Source organism: Vespula pensylvanica, chromosome 24 (genome assembly GCF_014466175.1).
Source record: "Vespula pensylvanica isolate Volc-1 chromosome 24, ASM1446617v1, whole genome shotgun sequence".
Lineage (NCBI taxonomy): Eukaryota > Metazoa > Arthropoda > Insecta > Hymenoptera > Vespidae > Vespula > Vespula pensylvanica.
This window is the reverse complement of record NC_057708.1, coordinates 2,766,916-2,789,676: the sequence shown is the minus strand read 5'-3', so window position 1 is coordinate 2,789,676 and position 22,761 is coordinate 2,766,916. Positions and strand designations below refer to the sequence as shown.

The 22,761-nt window shown below is 29.3% G+C and overlaps 2 protein-coding genes across 9 annotated transcripts; both read right to left on the bottom strand.

The window, feature by feature from the left end:
• Nucleotides 1–24: 24 nt before the first annotated feature.
• LOC122637197 (sialin-like) lies at nt 25–7,870 on the bottom strand. Of its 3 annotated transcripts, none has more exons than XM_043829203.1 (10): nt 7,732–7,870; nt 4,294–4,489; nt 2,899–3,086; nt 2,694–2,824; nt 2,514–2,619; nt 2,168–2,252; nt 1,728–2,095; nt 1,503–1,635; nt 1,171–1,412; nt 25–1,091 (listed from the first exon to the last, which is right to left on the bottom strand). In XM_043829203.1, the coding sequence occupies exons 2-10, from the start codon at nt 4,316–4,318 to the stop codon at nt 870–872; spliced, it is 1,500 nt and encodes a 499-aa protein (XP_043685138.1). In that variant the 5' UTR covers nt 4,319–4,489; nt 7,732–7,870; the 3' UTR covers nt 25–869. The 3 variants fall into 3 exon arrangements, with proteins under 3 accessions (XP_043685138.1, XP_043685137.1, XP_043685139.1); XM_043829202.1 differs by having other exon boundaries at nt 7,514–7,865; XM_043829204.1 differs by lacking the exons at nt 4,294–4,489; nt 7,732–7,870 and adding an exon at nt 3,371–3,487.
• Nucleotides 7,871–8,301: 431 nt separating this feature from the next.
• LOC122637196 (probable Rho GTPase-activating protein CG5521) lies at nt 8,302–21,425 on the bottom strand. Of its 6 annotated transcripts, none has more exons than XM_043829195.1 (23): nt 21,088–21,425; nt 20,172–20,282; nt 20,021–20,038; nt 19,721–19,892; nt 17,828–19,560; nt 17,609–17,740; nt 16,979–17,209; nt 16,487–16,677; nt 16,300–16,398; nt 15,939–16,223; nt 15,743–15,868; nt 15,508–15,675; nt 14,781–14,891; nt 14,547–14,705; nt 14,287–14,466; nt 13,854–14,217; nt 13,641–13,789; nt 13,371–13,546; nt 12,812–13,271; nt 12,435–12,721; nt 12,220–12,356; nt 11,779–11,904; nt 8,302–11,108 (listed from the first exon to the last, which is right to left on the bottom strand). In XM_043829195.1, exons 1-23 carry the CDS (start codon nt 21,191–21,193, stop codon nt 10,948–10,950), a joined length of 5,682 nt encoding a protein of 1,893 aa, XP_043685130.1. In that variant the 5' UTR covers nt 21,194–21,425; the 3' UTR covers nt 8,302–10,947. The 6 variants fall into 6 exon arrangements, with proteins under 6 accessions (XP_043685130.1, XP_043685133.1, XP_043685132.1 ...); XM_043829198.1 differs by having other exon boundaries at nt 11,779–11,877; XM_043829197.1 differs by having other exon boundaries at nt 16,979–17,191.
• Nucleotides 21,426–22,761: the final 1,336 nt, after the last annotated feature.

The following is a 22,761-nucleotide window of genomic DNA, read 5'->3' as shown; positions in this document are numbered from 1 at the left end:
ATATTTCAAGATTTTTTTCTTTAAATGTAATGTACAGTTCACTCTATGGCAGACATGTCAAATCTATTATTGCTAGCTTTGTTTTTTCAAAACATATAAAATTTCTGGAAGTTTTGTATTCATGTATATCCTGTGAATAAATTATTTGTAAAATTATAAAATCGATAAATTAGATATCAAGATATTTATAAGCGTACAATATTGTCACCTTTACAATAGATCACACATATCTTCTAAACTGTAAGTAATATAATTTTTCAAAAGTTTTATAATTATTTATGGCAAGAAATGTTAGTCATTTAATTAATACGCGTATGCAAAAAGTACCAAAGATTCTTACTTTTTGGTAGTCATTAAGTAGTTCAAAGATCATCACATATAAATTAATAAGAAAATATAATTTTATAAATACTTATAAATAAGCATGCTTATAGTATTAATTTATAATTATATATAAAAGTCCATATATATAATATATATATATAAAATCTATATTGGTATGCTATTAATATTTTTGGTCAGATAAAATATAAGAGTAAAAATTATTGTAGTAAGTAAATCTCTTTGTAAGATATTCTTATCGAAATAAAATGCTTAATTATTAGCGAATGAAAATTGAAAATAATAATAGAAAATCATAACAATATCTTGAAAAAATGATGTAATAAATGAAATTCATTGCTGTTAAAATTCATATAAGTAAATTGTGCATTGTAGCAGTCATCAGAAAATGTATTTCTATTTATATATATATATATAAAAAAAAAAAGAAGTAGAAAGATGGTGAGATAAAACGAAATTAAAATTACCTTCCCTAATAAAAATGTAATTTAGCATTTCGATCTAAATTTTAAATTATCTGTAATATCCTACAAACGTTCATTCTCGTCATTCTCAGTCTGTAATTCTTTCACTGGTACTTCCATTACTGTCATTTGCTTTTCTTCTTCTAATATTTCTGTAGGTTTAGAATGACTCAAGTCATTCCATGGTTGTATTTGCGCAGATCCAAAGATCCAAAATAGAATTGTTGCAGAAACAAATACTCCTGCTGATAACCAGAACATAATACGCCATTCTTCCACTCCATTCTATAAAATAAAAAGATATTAATAAATACAGTTAAAAGTAATATACTTTTATGTGAACTTTTGATAAAAATGAACATACCCTTTCGTTGGTTAAAGCACCAATAATCGGTGGGATAATAAATCCAGGGAAACTACCAAAAGTATTCATAACACCATACAAAGAACCAGCAAAATTCGGTGCAAGATCTTGATGATTTACTAAACTAGTTTGACAAGCGGCACCATTAAAAGTCAATGCCAAGATCAACATCACCAATGCTGTTGTTGCATCACAACCAGCATAAGTCATAATAATCAAAGCAATAGCTGGACCCATGTGTGCTAGTAAGTAAAAAATATTTTTCAGAATACTACATATATATTTATTTATTAAAAAAAATATACCTATAAAATGTAGTATTAGATACTCACAAAATAGCATAAATATTTTACGAATCAGTTCTAATGTTAAAATATTTTTTCTTCGAATATAATCACCAGCAGCTGCAAATAATACTCCAGCACCTAATCTAGCTATGTAAGGTAAGCCTGTAAGAAAGCCACCCTACGGATATAAAGCATTTTTAATTAATTTAATACCTCCATAAATAAAAGAAAGAAAGCGTATTTCATTTAGTACAAATATCAAGAGCTAACCGATTTCATGTTGAATCCAAGTACTTCTAAAGTATACTTTGGACCATTAGTTGCAATGAAATATATGCCCCACATATTTGCAAAGTGAGCCCACAACAGAACTAAGAATGGTACCGATGTGACAACAGATTTTATAGGAAGTGGCACCTTTTGTTTTGATATAGAAGTACCTATTTGCTCTTTTATATATGACTTTTCTTTTTGAGTTATTCCTGGATGAACATCAGGTGTATCATATATCAGATAAACCCACAGAACATAAAAAAGTAACATAAGTCCACTAGTAACGTAATAAGCTGCTTTCCATCCAAAAGAACTGATTACTTGTCCACATAAAGAAAATGTTACAACCGTACCAAAAGGTCCACCTATACAAAAAATGCATCTATGTTATTTTTATATTTGTTGATTATTTAACATTTAAGTGATTGAGATATAACCTTGCATAGTCCACACAAACATTCCTTTTTCGCTAGGTGGTACCCATCTTGCAATCATTGCATGAAGAGCAGGATAAACAGCACCCTATAATAGAATTTTTAATTGGCTTATCACTATTAAATGTTAGCTACTAGAAATAAAATATTACAGGAGGAGATAATGTGAAGTGTTATGAGATTAAATCTTTGAAGGATGTTAATAGAACAAAACCATAAAGATAAGAATATATTATAATTAAGTTTGTTTTATTATTTTGTATAAATTAGTTTTTTCTGTGTATTAAAGTTTTTCTTATCTTAGAGTAATAATAAATGTACTAATAATGAAGATTATTAAAAAACTTACACCAAAAAATCCCATCATAAAACGAAGCATGAAAACAAAGCCATAGTGAATACTGGAAGCCCATGGCATCAGGAGATTTAATACTGCAGGAATTAATGTAGCAAATCTGATAATAACAATAATATGTGAGTTAGATTAAAAAATCAATCAATGATTGCATTATAAAACAATTTAACTTACGCAACCACTTTAGAACCTCCATACTTCTCAGCTAAAAGACCAGCTGGTACACTGGCTGGTAAAACACCATAAAAATATCCAGAAAGTAAAAGTCCTTGTACATGCTGATTCCATTCGTAACGTTCACCGTACTGAAATTCATTTAGAATTAAATCATATATCAATAATATTAAATATCAAATGAAATATTTTTAAAGGATATTACATCTTTTAGCTCAATAGTTTTATTACTCGTAAGAGAGTCTGCAGTACAAATAGGACCAACAGTACCATTTTTACTAGTCGCATTTACCATAGCAACAATGGTAATAGACAAATTTGTACGTATTACATATGAGAACATACAGGCCAAAAACATCATCGCTCCAAGAATACCCCGGCGAGGTATTTTTTCTGTAAATAAAATCAAAAGAGATATGCAAATTGCGATTATCAATAGACAATAGGTTAAAAGTCATTTCAGATAATTTTTATTTCTATATAAATATGTTCAATGCTGAAAATGTTTGTTATGAACTTGATCAATAATTAATAGAATATTAATTTATAATAAACATTTTATCTTTTTAATATCTCAATATTTTTTATTATCTTCAATATTTGAATTATTAAGACAAACTAATAATCTTGATAATATTTATTGTAATAAGTGAAATATTGTAAATCTTAATCTCGACCTTGAACGTTTTAGCAAAACAATTTTGTTGATAGCAAACTGACGTTTATGTAACACGTTTTATGACATAATATAGTTGTTTATTTCTGAATAAATTAAGTTTTGCATTTTTTTATGTTAGAGAATATTGCGGATAATTTGCGACGTAAAAAAAAAAAAAAAAAAAAACAAAAAAAAAGAATTGGCTCTATTCGGACGACCTTCTTAACACGTTTATACGATATATATTTCTCTCTATCTATTTTTGCAAAGCACTACATACATCTCCAATAAAACAGATTCAAATTATAAATGGTTCCAAGGCGGATGAAATAAAATTGAAAAAAAAAAAAAAAAAAAGAAAAAATGTGTGTGCGTGCGTGCGTCGATCGAAATAAAAACATTTAGCTTTATATTATAAAACAAATATAAATACAATTCGATAATTACATATTATATGATAATCCATCGTCAATGTATGACATTCGAATATATTGAATTATATCCGCATTATGTATGACACTTTTACATTTCTCCGTTCATTCAAACGAAATTAAATACGTATACTTATTATATAAATAATAAAACCTATTCAGATCTTGTATCATTTCCACGAAGAGAAAGCTAATTTATAGACATACATGTATTTCGAGGAATAATAACAAATTATTTCTCATTTATTGTCTTGTATGAATTGTTCTTTTCATTCAGATTAATACGAATTTTTAATATAAAAAATTAAAAAATCAAATGATTAAAAAAGTGAGATATAAAAAAGCGCGGTAATTTCAAATTGAGATATTTTTTCTTAATTATAATTATTCCTATGTAATACCTTCAGAATAAATTATTACTTATTCGAATGATGTACGTAGTCTTAAGTTTTATAAATCATAAATATAATATATGGTACGACGAATATAATTTTAATTGAAGATCACTTACCATTGTACTTCCGGAAGAGGGTCATTTTGCTTTTCGTACGAGGACAATGATTGACGACGATGCCCCTTTATAAATGCAAGTTCGTTGCACTTTCAAAACTACCTAGTCTTTCGTGTTCTCGTTAGGAATCAATTTAAATCCAACAATTATTTCTTTGATCAAAGAACTCCGTTCGAGATATATAAACGAGTATTACCTGTTGAAGATAATTCATTAATTAAATGATACAAGATTTCTATTTAAACATAAATAAATAAATAATTACGAACGCATAGAATAATCGACATGATACTATATAGAACGGAAATAATACGTTATTATATACAAATGTTATTTATATAGATTAACGGTACTCAATTTACAATAAAAAAAAAAAAACATTGCTATGTATCATCATTATTAATATTATTATCATATAGATCTTTGAAAATAATTGGAAGTATTATGTTTACACGGATGCCAATGACGTCATAAACGTTTCTAGAATTGTATACGTCTCACGTAGTCGTACTCGTCGTCGTTGTCGTCGTCGTCGTCGAAAAATACGCGGGTGTGGCAGCCATATTTAAAATCTATATTTACGCGGGAACGTATTAAAATCGCAATGTTTTAATTTACGCAATCTTATTTGTATCGATCGATTTCACTGACGTTATAAAGAATTAATCAATAATTTCTAACTTAAGAATCATACACACACATATAGCACGCGCGCGTGCGTACATGCTAAAAATATCTTACATAATCTTTCACGATTGGTTCTCTAAAATCATTATCATAATAAGCACTGAAAACTAATAAATAGATCTAACAATAATATTTAAAAGAGATTTATATACAAAGATACACGTAATATACAAATAATCAATAATATGGAGAAAGTATAATTTATATTCACTCGCATCTTACAAACATCTATATGTACGTGTAAAGAAACTTATTTCGATATAAAAAGAGTCAAGTACGAACTCATTAAAGACGAATAGAAATCGGAACAAGGATAAATCAAAGATATTTCCAATCGAATACGAGACATCGTTTTTCTCTTGAATATCTTGTGTTAAGAATTCGAAATAAAACACGATGAGGAAGAGAAAGAGAGAAAGAAAAGAGAGAGAGAGAGAGAGAGAGAGAGAGAGAGAGAGAGAGAGAGAGAGAGAGAGAGAGAGAGAGAGAGAGAGAGAGAGAGAGAGAGAGAAATTACGGCGCTACGAATGAATGAATTTTATGACAATCATTGCTTGATTGTTTTATTATGTCGTTATCATACGACTAAGTTTACAGATAACATAAGAATGACGTTATCGTTTTAATCATTATTTGTTTGATATCACTCACGGGACTCCATTGCTTTGTAATATATCCTTTTTTTTTTTTCTTTACATCTTGCATATATGTACATATTTTATCCGTTTAAATCGATCCGTGTTTCTAATGAAAATAAAATGTGCTGTTCTGTTTCACAAGAACAGATTATTAAAATTTAATTATTGAAATTAAAAATAAATTTATTTTGCGATTTAATCTTAAAGAAAATAAAGAATTCTGTATAAATAATAATAAATTAATCGTGATAACGTATCCAAACAATATCTACATAATATTAAAAAAAAAAAACAATGAATTAACGATCGATTAAATAAACGAAAGATGTCTCGGATCCTTCGAAGGTAAGATTATCATAATATCTAAAAGTTTAACGTAAATACGCGTACATACATACGCGCAGTTGTTTGCCACGATGCAGTTTATCTTCTACTAATTTATAATCGTTCTTATACATACATAAATCTTCTCTCATCAAACGTTCCCGCCTAAACTTCTTGTTTTCGAAAGCTTTATTTAAAATTTTATAAACCCAAATCAAACAGAATTAAATAAAACGTGACAAAAATGTGTATTTACGGATTTCTGATTAAATCAAATGGAAACAGAATGATATCGTTGATTAAGAATAGCTTCCGATTAGTCATTTATGTTCTAGCTTATTTTATTATGGGTTCCATGAGGTTTTCTTTATTAAAAGGTTAAAAGATAATTGAACTACTCGATTAAAACTTATCTAGAACGTTGAGAAAACGTAAAAAAAAAAAAAAAAACCTTGTATATGTTATTATTACGTGTATTATTATTTACGCATTATTTACTTCTTTTAATAGCCTACGAAAAAAATTGTGAAATTATTATGAAAACACATCATATCAAAAGAGATATTTTGTAATATACGTAATAATTGCATAGAGATAATTTTTTGTAATAACTCAAGCTGATGTAATCTATGAATTCCGACCAAATGTTCGAATAAATAAGCACACAAGTGAAAAAACCAATGTACACATACATATATACGTTCACATATGTTAATACGTATTCGTATGTATTATCTTATCTAAAAATATTATTATATTAATATTATATTAAATGTTTCAATATATTCGTCTATGCTTAGATTTATTAATATTTATTTTTATATTATAATTTATTTTTATTTATTTCATATACGAATATGATATCAAATAAGAATCGATACGGACGTTACGTAAAATTGTAACCAAAAAATTATCGATCTTGGAGAATTCTTTCTTATAGATATTACAATGTGTTTAATGTTAACATGTCAAAAGAATATTTTTAAAATTTACTATGACGCAATTGTATCACGAAAGAAACGTTTTACGTAGTCCGCAAAAATTACTTGCAACGTTTCTTCCATCGTAATAAAGAACTCGATGATTGGTGCGGAAATAGTTATTTATAATTGATAAATCATACCTTGTTCGTACTATGTATAAAAAAAGAATGGGAATCTCGACAGCGCGCCAAAGAAGGGTCTACGTGACATTTCGATTCGATTACGAAAAAATATTAAATAATTTTATTTTATTCGTTAAAAATCAATACATTCGAATAACGAAATACTCGCCAATCATTATGGTTCTTTGATGAATTGTTATGTTAAAATTATTATACTTTGAAATACAGTATGCATTAACATATTCCTATTTCGTATATAACTCGAACAATTGAATAGAGACATATGTGTTTAAACAAAATCAAACAGAATTTCTAATATTCTAATATTGTTTTGGTCATTTACGTACATTTTTTTTTTTTTTTTGTAAATTTATATAATATTTATACATAGAAATGAAATTATCGTAATTGGATATCCTCATGAAAATAATTCATAAAAGTTATGATATATATAATAGAAACTAACCTCTTATTTCTATACGTGCACGTGTTTCATTCTTGTCCAGATTAGTAAAGTGAATTTTAACCGCGAAAGCGACTGCGATCAATAAACTGTTGGATACTCGTTACTGTGAGATTTCACTGTGATCGTTACTTTTTTCTCGATCATTTGATGAACTTTGGCGTCTTCTTTCTTCTGCATTTGTCTTATCTTAACGCAATATATATGCCAAAAATGCTTACAAAACTAAATACCCGTGATGACTTGTGCTTCTTTTCACACTCTTTAAACAATACACGGTAGAGACTCAAACAATAGTCCAAGTCCGACGATGTAACATGATCTAATACGAGCGAGCTTCTACCAAGGTCTTCTAAAAACTTAGTTTTTTCCTCTCTTGCCTTCATTCTGCCAGCACTGTCACCTGTTGAACGATCTATGTATCGACGAAAAATGATGTAAGTCCTACATTATCATTGAAAAAGTCTTATTATAAGTTGCGTCGATAAAAGAGAATTTGATCGATATAAGTTAGAATAGAAATCTGTATTATCGACGAGTGGTAAATAATGTTATTAAGAATTGAAACTTGTTTTATCGCCATCAATCTACATATTAAACATTACTTTGTAATCGCACACGTATTTAATCTATAACTAATTATTAACCTATATATCGACAACTTAATTTTCATACCTTCTCTATATAGAATATAGATTCTCTATATAGATATATAAATGTTATGTAACTATTGTTACCGTAATCAAATTGATTGAGATAATGTTTAAAAAATCATCTTACTTCGTCTATAATCAAGGTAGAATCATCACAATTTTATTGTGCTGCAAGACATACAGTCAAATACAGAGATATATAATTAACACTATGAGAAAAAATCTTTGGATATATAACAAGTTTTCATTACAATAAAATATTTTTTTGCAAATGTTTTAAATACCATGTGTTTATAACAGTGCCAATCACGCTTGATATTTCTCAGATCAATCATATTACGAGTATATTCATACCCTTTACAGAATCGTGTGTATGTGTGTATGTGTATGTGTGTAAAGGATGTTAAATATATTTAGTTATGTTCTCCGTACAAAATAATTAATATGTTAGAATTAGTTAAAATATTTTACATTTTATATAATGGTAAATGAATATTTTCAATATATTTTATTTGTTAAGCAACATAAACTTTCTTAGTACGGAAAGAACAGAGAGTACTGTTTTATAATACATATAAAACATTTTGCATATATATATATAAAGCATGTATACATACATATATATCCTGCATAAACAGTAACATAAGTAAATATCCTTAAGCGTATGCGTAGATGTAGTAGAAGTTTTAATATTTTTTTATATAGAAAAAGATGTTAGTGTAAAATAAAAGATTTTGTTGATAAATTATTTTCTTAGGCTTTATATAAATAAATTGCTATCTTATCAAAGAAACTTTGCATTCTTTGTAAATAAGCAACTACGTATTTTTTCTTTCTCATATCTCTACATGTGATTATATCTGTTTTGTTTATACTCCGTCATAAGATCAGTTTATATAAACATAAAATCTTATAACAATAATATAACGAAAATTATAGCATATAGCAATTAGTAACACTAATTATAGAACAATTAAGTACAATATATAAATACAATTCACAGTAATAGTTTGAAGTATTATAATAAATTGTTTCACTTTCGTGTATGTGTATCCTTTGTGTGTGCACACATGAGAGTACATGTATGTAGGTACATATATAGATCAGATTCATAATAATGTAATAATAATACATTTGATAATAATGAATTATTTGATGAAATAACTCCACCACCATCTATCTGCTTAGCGATTTATGTACAATACATACATTCCTTTTCATTCTTTCTCAATATAAATTAGTGAAAAAATAATGCTGCTTTGGCCATGATCTATCCATTGGTAATTACTACCTATATTTTCATTGCTAATGTCTACAATTTTGAATGTGTTTTTTAAATTCGAAGTTTCTTAAATGGTCAAAAAATTCTAATCACACGCAGAGAGTCAATTCTTCTAACTGCACAGATTTAAAAGTGTCTTTATGCAAATAAATTATCAGACACTTATCATAGCATAATCTAATTACTTAATAATTCATTTTTTTTTCGTCATTTCATTATTTATTAATAGCATTGAATAGCATTAATACTTTTAAATATTATTACTAAGTTAATATTATTTGTATATATATATTAAGCAATTACTTATTCGATAAATGTTGACTCCGTTATTCGTTCTGCCAATATTTTTCTTATTATTTTTTTCTACTATATTTTTCATTTGAATTTATACAATATAGAAGTACTTACATGTGTTCGACATTACAAAAATTAAGCACCTCTGACTTTGGTATGAAAAAAAATATATTTTGTAAACAGCTTTTCATACTACCAACACTTTGCTCTAGGCAATAATTTTCTAAAAATGTATTTCGTTGAAATACATGAAAGTTAATTCAATTTTATTAAGTCGTACAAAAAGAAACTGGAATGCAATATTTAAGAGTGCTAACATTCAAAATGCATATGAAAATAAGAAGTGCAAACGCCAAAAAAAAAAAAGACATTCATGGAATGTACGAGTTGTTTCGAGTAAATTACTGAATGAATAATAATTAATGAATAAATCTTTATAGAATTTCACTTTAGAACAAAATCTAAAAATATTTTGCTAATGGTGAAACAATAATATCATTTTCATAAATAAAATGTTACAATCTATTATTTTTTTAAATAAAACTATATTATTTACTTGTAGCGAAATTTTCTAAGAAATTAAATAATTATCCCAAAACTACATATTGTCATATTAGATTTTTTCAAGTATTTCACATTGTTACTTGAAATGCAATAAAAGATCTACACTGTATGAAAACATGTTCACTTCATATGTATATACTTTATATAACTTGCTTATTTCAAATAGTCAATCAAATCAATTTGAGTAAATTACTGTACAATTATTCCAGCTCGAACGTTAAGCTAGTAAATATTTAAAGAAAATATACTTATCATTATATCTATGATACAATATATTTTTCTATGAAATTATACTGTAATAAATTAATATTTACGTTGCAACAAATAAGCAATAATCTGTACAACTAGTATGTGGAAATTAAACCTAAGGACGGAAAACAGAAAACATTAAACCTAATCAGATGTTCAATTCCAATGAAGTAAAATATTCAAGTTCAGTGTAATTATTAAGTGTTACATTATATCCGATAAATGTGCTAAATATGAAAAATTTCTTGAACATTCTTTTGTTACTAGACACCATCCTATATTACTCTCTATTATCTATATTAATTTGAAAATTTCCATCACAATAGAATAGAACTTAAAAGACATACCTAAACCACCCATTGTGCAAACATTCTTCTTACAAAATTAATGTCGAATTATTTGTATCTTGGACTGTCCGGCGGTGTAGGCTGTGTATTTGTTCTCTGCTTTGGCCCGCTTTTGAAAGACATCTTTTTAACAGGTCTTGGTGAAATTCCATGCAAAGCAGTATTTTCCTGAGCATCACTACTGAACCATACTCTGCTTCCATCAGAAGCTATAATCAACATGAACACAAATACTATTTCTCACATTTTTTATTTTACACATCAATTTAGAATAGAAACTAGAAAGTATAATAAAAAACGAATATTAGCTTAATTATCTATAGAAAGATAAATGAGAAAAGAACTATAAACGTATGAGTAAAGTTAAAAAAAAAGAAAAAGAAAAGAAAAATCCATTGAATATATATTTTCTTCATTTATTCATTCTATAAATTTTTTTTATAAATATTTTCTTATACTTTCTATTACAAAAGTAAGAAGGAATAATAGTGCGATATGGAAGATTAATACAGACCAGAGAAAAAAGAAAGAAACAGAGCACAAAAAACTTTTTTAATACTGATGAAATCACGCATGATTAAGTAAACGGCATGACAATAAAGAGAACTTATTAAAGTATAAATTTAAATATGGTATTTACGAAATTATAGATAATTTTCAAAGAGAAAGAGAGGGGGGAGAGGTAAAGAGAGAGAGAGAGAGAGAGAGAGAGAGAGAGAGAGAGAGAGAGAGAGATATAATAAAATTAGATAAAAGGGAGATCAGATAACTGTTTTATATAATACTGGAAGACAGCACAGAAATAATATTTAACTAATAATACTACCTTGTTGGATGGTGTTACAAGGTGGATGGGGGTTAGTGGACTGAATTAGTCACCTCTATTTGCACGAGTATCATTGCTTGTTGTCGAAGTACTGCGTAGACCAGAACGACCCTGATGCGAATCTATAAGTGCCGCCGCAAGGTTTGACGATGCTGTGGATTGCACGCTTGTTGTAGATCCTGATAGTATGATATTAATAATAATAATAACAAATCAAAATAATTGCCACTTTTCATGCTGTGTAATATTAATATGAAACTAATATTCTTTCTTTTCTCAAAATCATCATAATGTTATCATAAGGCTATTATTAATAATAATAATAATAATAATAATAATAATAATAATAATAATAATAATAATAACAATAACAATAATAATAACAATAATAATAATAATAATAATAATAATAATAATAATAATAATAATAATAATAATAATAATAATAATAATAAAAGAAAAAATGATTTTTACACGATAAAATAAAAACTAACCAGATACAGAAGACGTTCCACTGAATGGACTTGCTGGTTGTACTGGAGAATAGACATTTGCAGTGAACTCTTCAAAAGTTGTAGATTCTTTATGATTCCTCATTACAGTATCGATAGATCGTGCCCGTTCCTCGTAACTATAATATTTAATATTATTTTTATAGCATATCGTATATACATTTCATGGAATAATATATTATTAATAGCGAACATACTAATGTTGATATAATGTAAGTGTTGATCTCTTGGCTCTACTCGCAGCTAAAGCTGTGGTTCTAACCAAACCAGGGAGAACTTTGTCTTCAACAATACATTCATCAAACAATGGACCAAAAAATGGGATTTCTGGTTTTCTAGAGATTTGTATTCTATATAACTTATTGTGCAATGGATAAATAACTATTAAAACATCACAAAATTCGGTCGGTATGATATCTCTACGATAATCTCTCCAATGTTCTGACCAAACGATATGAACTTCGTCGTTGCCAAGATGTCGTGTCTGAAAGTAAATTTAATACAATGTAACACCAATTCCCATCTCTTCTATCAAAAAATATTTGTAATGTCGTAATATGTAGAAATTACATACCTTTTGTAATAAACTTTCTGGACTATCGGATGGCATTCTTGTTGCTACGTGAAAGAGAACTTCGGTGAAAGATGTTGCAAAATAAGGTGCAGTTACACCAGATGCTTTTCCAGGCACAAGACCCCCAAGAAAACCTGTATGTGATTCGAGTTCAACTTCCCAAGCTAACCTGGCTACAAAATTTTCATACTCCTTACTAGCTGCGACATTGCTTAATATGGAGTTTTTATCTTCTTGTCCTTGACTAACATAAATCACTGCGATCTTATGTGTCTCTCTAGAACGTTGACTATCAAGATTTCGTAATTCACGTAGAAGTTTTTCATTTTTAGTAAGCAAATGTAACTTTCTCCGTTGTTCCCAACCAGACAGGCCCAAATGAGAAAATAGAAGTCGGCAGTGATGAAACGGTGCTGGTGGTTGGCGGCACGTTGGTGGACTAATTGGTGTTGCACACATACTAAAGGGACATGCATAACAAAGTTACATTCCAACCAACAGTAACATTATATAATCTAAATGATAATTCTTTCTAATTTAATATAATAAATATATTAACCTAATATGTTGACTCCAATTATTAAGATGTTCTTGCTCTGCATTTCGTTGATTTAAAATAGTTGCAATAGTTTCACTTTCAAGATACAATCCATGCGGTGGATTAGCAGGTGCATTTAATGCTATCTCCGGATTACATAAAACTTCAGGACTCGTATGTCCTATATATTGAAGAAGCTAAACATTTAAAGTTATAATCTGTTTCATGGCACATGAAAGTAAAAAATTATATAATATATTAAATATATATGTATATACAGAGTATACTTACATCATCTAAATTGTCCATATCACTTGCACCGTTTGCAAATGTTGGCAAAATATGAGGCTCGCGATGCCTTATAGTATGTCTCGAAGCGCAGCTCTGCTGCGTTATAACACTATTCAATTCTTCCTTATGAGATTTTATATCCCAATCAACTAAAATTTATATCTAATAAATATAAAAACGGTACATATAAAATGAATACAACAAAAAGCTTACCTGATTTTGCAAACGGTGTTTGAAATTCGTCGTCAATAAAGGGTTGACTGTACAAAATGGAACTATCCCAAGATGCTTTCCCTGCTAAATCTCGTAATAAAACTCTTACCAAAGAAGGAGCTGTTGTTAAACCAGCTGTAACACCTCCTCCGGGTGCATCAAGTGCAGCTAATTCAACAAGGGACATTATAATTGAATTGGAAAGCATTAATAATTGTATATTTGGTGCTTGAAAGATTGCAGAAGAAAGCTCATCTCCTTCAATTCCTGGTACATCATCCAATTCAACAACTAACGACGAAAGACGAGCTGCACCAATACCCATTGGAAAATGACCCAGATGATTGATCAAATGCATCATTACCTGTCAAACGAATTCATTTTTACATATAAATTGCTCTCAAATAAATACATATATAAATACTATGTTTACCATTTTCGCTGCAAGCTGAACCGAATGAACGTTACCACGATGAGGAGACTTTGCGCATACTTCATCCGTTAAGTTATCTAAAGTAACGTCGGGATCAAAATCTTCATCTTCATCTTGGTGACATTTATTAGTTTTTGGTGGATCTTTTCCTCCTTTATTTTGTGCTATGTTATCTAAAACCTAATTATATATAGAAAGTTAATGAAATCTACAAAATATTAAATGTACAATTTTTTATATTAATTGTGTTCGTTACTAACTGTGAATAATGTCATTAAAAGTGGTTTTCCCTGATATATACGTAACAATACAGTTGGACCCAAATTCATAGCCCATTCTCCTAAACAAAATATCATTGATATAGTTAATGGGCCACGCCTTTCTCGTAGACTCATACGTCCAAGTGTCTCTGAAAGAACCTGTAAAATTTTTAATGTAGTATTAAATACAGTCATTTTTACATACAAGTAATATATTCAATATAGCGATCATACATGTGTAATTTTGCATGGCACATTAGGATACAACTCCAATAAAGTGTCTGCCTTGTCGCACAAAAGTAAAAGGGAATCGCATGCTACCTGAGCAACTGTCACATGTGTAGCCTGAAAAATATATAATAAAAACATTATGTGATCTTTTATTCTGAAAAACGATTAACATAAAATATTAGTAATATATAGAAAATAAGCTACCAAGTATTTATACAATAAATTGGATATTCAACTAATAAACACATAAAATACAAAATTTCTGTGCAATGCACCATGCAAAGATGACAACATCCTGAAAAACGTAACCAGTCAACAGAGAAATACTGGAACATTACACAATAAGACCACAATTGTATGTCCTTATATATATAAAAGAAAACTACCTGATCTACTAAAGGAAAATAGAAACCAGTCTTGTACCGCTTGATCCCTTGCATCTGCTGTCAATCAGACTTGATGGAACAGATATCTACTTACATGTTATTATCTTATGTCTACTATAATTAATGTATATATTACTAATAAATTTATGTAAAAACATTCTTTATGCGTTCCTTCTTCTCTATCAGGCAAAGTATATTGTTTGAATATCCATTTGCAAGCAACTAAGATTTGAATAATTACTTCTAGCACATGCATAATGACAATAAAGTTTAAAATCTATATAAATCTATTTCACCACCATACAAAGTTTATATTCGATTAGAAGAAAAAGCTATTAACTCACTCTAAGTGCAAGAAGAAGAACAGTAACAGCCTCTGGAATTCGTGGATGTTGATTTTTACAAGATAATTCTCTGTACGCAAACATGGCTATGCTAGAAAGGGCTAAACATCTTGCTATGCCAGTTGGTTCGCGTCTACAGCTTCTCAGAAGAATATTCACTACATGTTCCTACAAATTTAACTGTATTATATATTTTAAATGATCGTCGTAAAATTTTCAAAATAAATTCGAATACCTTTGCATCGGGGCATACTATTGTTAGAATATCAGATCCATTTGGTTGCAGCACAGGCAATTTAGCTATTGTTGCAGGTAATGATAATAACGAACCGATTATAGAGACAGCTTCCGTTCTGGGTGCCTAAATAATAATAATTATTATTATTTATATCTACAATATATGCATGTGTATCATATATAATATATAGTACCTCGACATCTTGACTACTTAGTATTACATTAGCGGCATGTATATAATCCAAAATAAGAAGACTAGAACCAGGTAGATTTAAACTAAATAATCGAGGCCCAGTATATTTGACTAATACATGGAGTACTTTACTATCGTTGCTAGCAATGCCATTATGAACAGCACGATAAAAAAGATTCAAATGCTGTTTCGGTAAATTTATATCCAAAGGTTGGACAGTTAAAAGACATATAAGGCGATATGCGGCTAATTTGCCTACTTCATATTGAGCTGGTAACTGTATTGCCTAAAATAAGGAATGCTTATATTAATGAAAATATACTTATAAAAATATTTATACACGTCTGTACGTATAAATATACCTTAAAACACCATGGAGCTATAACTGTTAGAGGTGGAATAAGTTCTGGAGCAGGAGGTGTTACTAGATTGTCTCCAGAGACACCTTGATTTAAACGAATCTATGAAAATTAAAATACCTATTTGTACAAAATGATTGTTGTTGTTAGCTTTAAAAAAAAGGAAAGGTAAAGGAAAGTGAAAGTGTACCTTTATAAGAGTTTGTGTAAGTTGTACGAGATAATCCATAACTTGACCATGTAATATTGGATCTTGAATATTATTTACATCTCCCAAAGCAGATAACATTCGCCTCCATAATACGACAGCAACATCTGGCAACCATCCTCGTACTCCTCCACCTGCCATAACAGATCTTCTTTCTGTTATATCATTTGTATCTGTAAAATATAAAATCATATAAATATTATTACCTCCAAGAGATATTATTCTTGTTCTTCTTATTTTTGATTTTCCTATAATAGATAATAAATAAATTAATGCATAGTAAGCCAAGTGATTAAAATTCGAATCAGCGTAATGCAATCTAGCTCCTATCTTGTAATAATGTAAAAAATGTAATGCTATCTTGACTGATGAAATATAAATCTAAGATTTGTTTAATGAAAACCTTGCTGTACTCTAATAAACAAAAATGTATGTTTAATGTAGACAACATATAATGAGAAGGAAAGTACATACCAATACTGCTGCCATCAATGTTCTCTATTTGTATTGGACTATCTTTATTGCTGTCAACGCCACTGCTTGGTGTTGGAGAGGGACAACGTGGAGATGGTGGTTCACTATCAACTATGACAATGCTATCCAATGATTTAGCACGTCTGTTTGGTAGCATTTTTCCAGTTATTGATGATGTAGGACCACTTGATAGTAATCGTGCCATATCTTGCTCTATAGATAGGGGAAGTACTGCACGCGAGGAAATTATTTACACTTAATACAAAAGCCACAGACACTATGAAGGTTATTGATATCGTAATAGACTGTATATCTGCTACTCCAACTCAGGAACAGTTTGTATATAAATAATGATGAATAAATTGAAATTAAAAAGGAATACATAAATGTGAATTATTATTATGAAAAATGTCTACTAATAACAGAAATAAAATGGCATGATGTCTGACACAAAAATAGTTATTTTTAACTTAGTGTGAGTAGTAAAGCAACAAAAGTGTAAAGTTATAAATAAATTGCACACAGTATCAGTAACATAGATGGCACTACTAACAGGAGAACATGAAATTTGAACTTTATAAACAAAAATCACTCAACACAATTATTTGTATTATTAATTTTTTAACTCACCAGGAACCCCAGTATGTACAGTATGAGTACGACTTCTATGAAACTTCGTACGAGCTTTTCCATTATAAATAGTGTTATCGCTTGCACTGCGTGGTAACAATCGACCTTTTCTTAAATCTCGTAATGGATGGTCTATTACAATCAATATAATATTATTAACAATTATTGTTCGTAAAGAACACATCAATATAATAGAAAGATTTGCAAATGGAATTGTACCTGTTACATTTTCTTTTGATGTAGTATTACTCTCTTGATCAATACTTCCTTTACATGGTGGCTGAACACTTCCTATCGATGCAGCACGACTTCCAACTCCACGACGTCTTTTTGTTTTTTGTTCACTTAATCTATCTAATGGTAGATCATTTAAATCTAAGTTATATACATGCCTTGCGAGTACTCGTGTTAAAGTATCCAATGTTTTTGCCCATTCTCGAATTAATTCTTCCCATTGTGTCAAAGAAGATAGTACTTCTAGAAACTGATCCCAAAGTTGGGTAGATATAACCACATTTAAATTGGCTTTTATCCAAGTAACGATCAAAGTTTGAAATATAGCAGGTGCTAATTTGCCACCAATTGTTTCATGGTGTTTGCGGCGAGATGAATTTTCACTCAGTACTAACGACGTAATTTGAAGCAATACTCTAAGCAATTGCTCCCACGTTGCAGGCTCCAATCTTGAATGCATGACAACATATCGATAAACATTCAAAACTCGTTTACAACTATCAGTTTGTTCTTCTATTAAAGCTGCAGTTGAATTTAAACCTGAATATTCAAGGAAAAAAACGTGTGATGCTTGTGTAATAAATACTTGCAGTACATTTTGTAATCCTGCTCTTATAAACAAATTTTCCCTATGTATAGCACCTAAATATGAATCATTTCTCAATCTAGGTTGTCGATAATTTTCGGATGGACTTTTATCTGTCTCATTAGATTCTTTTTTCAGACTATCGTCATAGTCTCGTTCTTTATGTCCATCCAAAGGTTCTAACATAAATGGAGGTAATTCATTCATTTGTATCCAATCCTTATATACAGCTATAGCTTTCCTTATTGCTCCTGCATGACTGAAATCTAAGAGAAATGCTTGTCTATAAAGTTCATGAACAAAATTAACATTATCTCTATTTCCATAGAGAACTTCTCTGACTAAAGTAACAGCTGATATAGTGTTATCTTCTTGATTTTGATTATCATGTTGAGAGAGTGTAGATTCAGGTGAAAGTAAATTCGAATCACTCGAATGTTGTGTAACTGAAACGCGACGCAGTTCTGACTCTGGATTTTCTTCATTGGGTGTTGTGCTTTGTGGGAGATGTGTAAAAAGACTATCTTTTCTTGCAACATGAGTAAAGTTCGCAATCCACTTGATTAATGCGACTTTACACAGAACGTAATTATTCTGACTTTGATTAGTTGGTTTTCTCACTGTAGGCAATTCTAAATTAGGCTTATATAAAGAAAAATTGTCATCAAATTCTGGACATATATAACGGAGGTAAGTTGCTTTAAAGCGTTCTAATAAAAATTGAAATGTCTTGTGCTGCCTCGTTGTTTTATCTCTCCATTCTATTTTGACTACCTGTGTCACCATGAACTCCAATAATGCTTCTAAAAATCTAACAGTCTCATTGTCTAATGGCTTTTCTCCTCCTTGCGGAGGTAAAATAGGTCCACCATCTACCTGACTTATTGGACCCTGATTTGAACCATTATCATGAAAAATACTCTGTATCACTTGTGCATCATAAAAGTCTCTTTTCTCTTTCTCATCAGATGTGCTTGTTCTCGTTGATTTATCTTTTTTGTTATCAATTTTACGTTCACACTTATAGTGCAAAGATTGTGGTGGTGGAAAGCCTGGGACCAAACAGGCAAACATTTGATGGATATGTTCAGGAGCATTTTCACCCAGTGCTTGATACCATAAAATAAAATATCTAAAACATACGTATATACATACATATATACATATATACATACATACATACATGCATACATACATACATCATATATATATATATATATATATATATATATATATATACCTGCTTTACAATATTATCTTATATTTGTACATAATCTTTATAAAGTCTTTACCTTATGGCCTGCCTACGAAGTTTCCAACTATTTCCAGGATGTAATAACTTTTGTAGAATTCTTGCAAGACTATGACATTGCCATCGTCTATTTAAGAGTTCAGGAAGAAGAGTTAAAACTTTTTCTAATAGGTGTAATACTTGTTCTAATTCCTCTCTATGTGCCTTGTGTACTAAAAATAAAGTTTAACATTTATTGTTCAGAATTCATATAGTTTGTTACTATTTCATTGAAAAACTATATATATATATTTATCGATATAATGACAAAAAATAATATCATTTCTAATATTTAACTTACCAATATGAAAAGAAAGTTCTGTCAGCATAAGAGGAAAAAATTATGTTTGACACAATTAATATATAGAAATTATAATTATTGTAATATATAAGTACAATTAAATAAGACTTAATATATTGCTATTTAATGAAATAATTTAATTCAATCTTACCACGCTGTCGTAGATTGGCCTCAGCAGACACAAAGCAGTCGTATAATATAAAATAAACATGACTAAAATTTCCTTCAAAAAAGCCTTTCGCTTCATCCGTATCCACATTTTCTAAAAAAAAAAAAACCATATAACTTAATGTTAACTTTATTATATTCTGAATCTTTGACAGAGATTATATTTATAGCAACGATATATGTTACAAAGTGATCTAAAAATATTTTAACCAGTTCTGGAATTCCTGTACAGATGAGTATACAATATTATCTGTATATAATGAAAGTGTAATTTTAGCTGGAAGTGGAGGCCACTATGAGTTGGTCGATGTGGTCATGTGGTTTTGTGATTAGATACCAACTACTTGCAACGTAATATAATTAAAATGTATCACAACTATGTATTATATTTTTTTTATTTCGAATAAACACCAAAACCAATCAGGATTATAGGAATCTGATTAATACATAGTACAACATTATATAAATATAATAAATGTTTGGATAATGACAATCGCTGTAATTTGATATATTCTTATATAAAACGTATGCATATTCTATTGATTGGAAAAGTAAATGATATAAAAGTCCTAATAATAGATAACTGATATAATACAGTAAGTTTTAATATTCATTTGTTATCGAGTAAAACTTAATAAATGCTAAGAATATTCGCCCACTCCTTTTTTCTCTGTCTCTCTCTTTTTCTCTATCTATCTATCTATCTCTATCTACTTACCTACTCATGTATCTACCTACTACTATCTAACTACATATTTGTCTGACTGTCTTATTTCTATTCATTCATCTCTCTCACTCTCTCTTTCTCCCACACTTACTAAAGAGACAAGTAAATTTTGAGGTATGACCTAAACAGTGACATAAGCAAAGTTCGACGTTCGAAGATATTGAAAGCTCACCTAGAACAATTTTAAGATGTTTAAATCGGGTCGCACTGTCCTTTTTAACATCCTGAACTTTGAGTGTTGACTTTTTGACGTCTACATGAAGTTTTTTACCGAACATGGTTCAATGCGAGCCGTAGCCGGCCGCGGATGCAGAAAATACCATTGAGGGTAAACGAGCAAATCCTCATCGATAAAGATCCAACTAACTATACACTCTCACCATCTCGAAACCTCGAAAAAGCGCGGCACCTCTATCACGAAACGCCGTCACGACTTTTACAAATACGTATAACTATCATCAGATGTACGTAGCGGCCATCTTGATGTCCACGGCGCGCACTCTTCATAACCTGTCGGGGCAATGACATCATACTTTAGTCGTGTCAATATTTTTCACTTCCTTATTCTGAATATATTTCGAAAGAAAGATCATATTAAATTTCTATCAATATATTACAATAATAAGATACTTTTACTATCTTTTACCTTATTTTTATAGTTATTTGCGTTCATCTTGACGAGACATCGAATTTTTTAAATATTACCGCTACCAAACTGTTTTATCTACTGATGTTATGTCAATAACATCTTGTTGAATTTTGTTGAAAAATCCTATTAAACTATGATATGTGTAAAATCTAATAATTCAATTTAATCACGAACACAAATGTAAATATAGGATAAAAATTGACGATTCCTTGATGACACGTCGAATTTATTTCTACTACGTAATTGAAAACAAACTTGATGGCGCTCCTTGTATATTCTGACGTCACATGAAAACACGAGATTATAAAATTCTGAATCATATTTCTTTAATATAAAATCACGTGTTCTATATACTATTCAAATAAGATTCGATTTCTCAAATTTATATATCACATAATGTGTCCATATTAATTATATTAATTAAAAAATTATGCGTGGGATGCGACTTTACCGACATCGAACTGCACCAATCAATAATCGAAGTCACTAGCGACCAATTCACATTTATTCCTTCGATATTACAACTTTTCGATTATCGAAGGAGAATCATTTCGATAATCGAAATTGAAAGAATAGATAACGGAATTTTGAACGATGTCGACACCGGGACAAATAAAACTACAATCAAAAAATAAAATTAAAGAAAAGGCAAATAATAATGAATTAATATTCAAACAAAGTAGTAGCATTCATGAACAAAACAAAATAAAGGAGTTATGGAAGTTTTTAGATTTGCAATGTGATTTGCAGCCCTTCAAGCCATTGCAATGTATGTATTGTTTGTTTTAATATTAGTTTCTTACAATTTTCCGATATTTTCTCGATAAATCTTTGATATTGAATCTGAAATAGCAAGAAGCAAATTACCTTTTTATTCCTGTATATGTGATCCTCACAAACAGTTGGAAAAATCCGAAGGATTTGTATCTGATAATGCTTCCGATTTAAAATTATCGTCTTCGTCCGAAGATGTAAATAAAAAAAGAATTTGGTATCATGGCTTACAATTTTTTCAAAAAATTGGATTAGACAAGGCTGCCCTCTTTAAAGACAAATGTAAATTTTGTTTCGCGGAAAAAGATTTAGAGTGAGTTTACGCACGCGCGCGCACACACACGTGTCATTAATTAAATAATTTTATAATCTAATAAAGATTTACGTTTCTAACGTTTATTTCGTTTCACAGGAAATTGAACA

What these genes read in the sequence shown, in the direction of transcription:
- LOC122637197 (XM_043829203.1), bottom strand. Translation starts at nt 4,318, where the DNA reads ATGACCCTCTTCCGGAAGTACAATG. An exon ending in CCTCTTCCGGAAGTACAATG is followed by an intron (nt 3,087 to 4,293) that starts GTAAGTGATCTT and finishes TTTTATTTACAG; the next exon opens with AAAAAATACCTCGCCGGGGT. An exon ending in GTGCTTTAACCAACGAAAGG is followed by an intron (nt 1,092 to 1,170) that starts GTATGTTCATTT and finishes TTTATTTTATAG; the next exon opens with AATGGAGTGGAAGAATGGCG.
- LOC122637196 (XM_043829195.1), bottom strand. Translation starts at nt 21,193, where the DNA reads ATGTTCGGTAAAAAACTTCATGTAGACGTCAAAAAGTCAACACTCAAA. An exon ending in TGTACATACTGGGGTTCCTG is followed by an intron (nt 17,210 to 17,608) that starts GTGAGTTAAAAA and finishes CCTCGCGTGCAG; the next exon opens with TACTTCCCCTATCTATAGAG. An exon ending in AACACCGTTTGCAAAATCAG is followed by an intron (nt 13,790 to 13,853) that starts GTAAGCTTTTTG and finishes TATAAATTTTAG; the next exon opens with TTGATTGGGATATAAAATCT.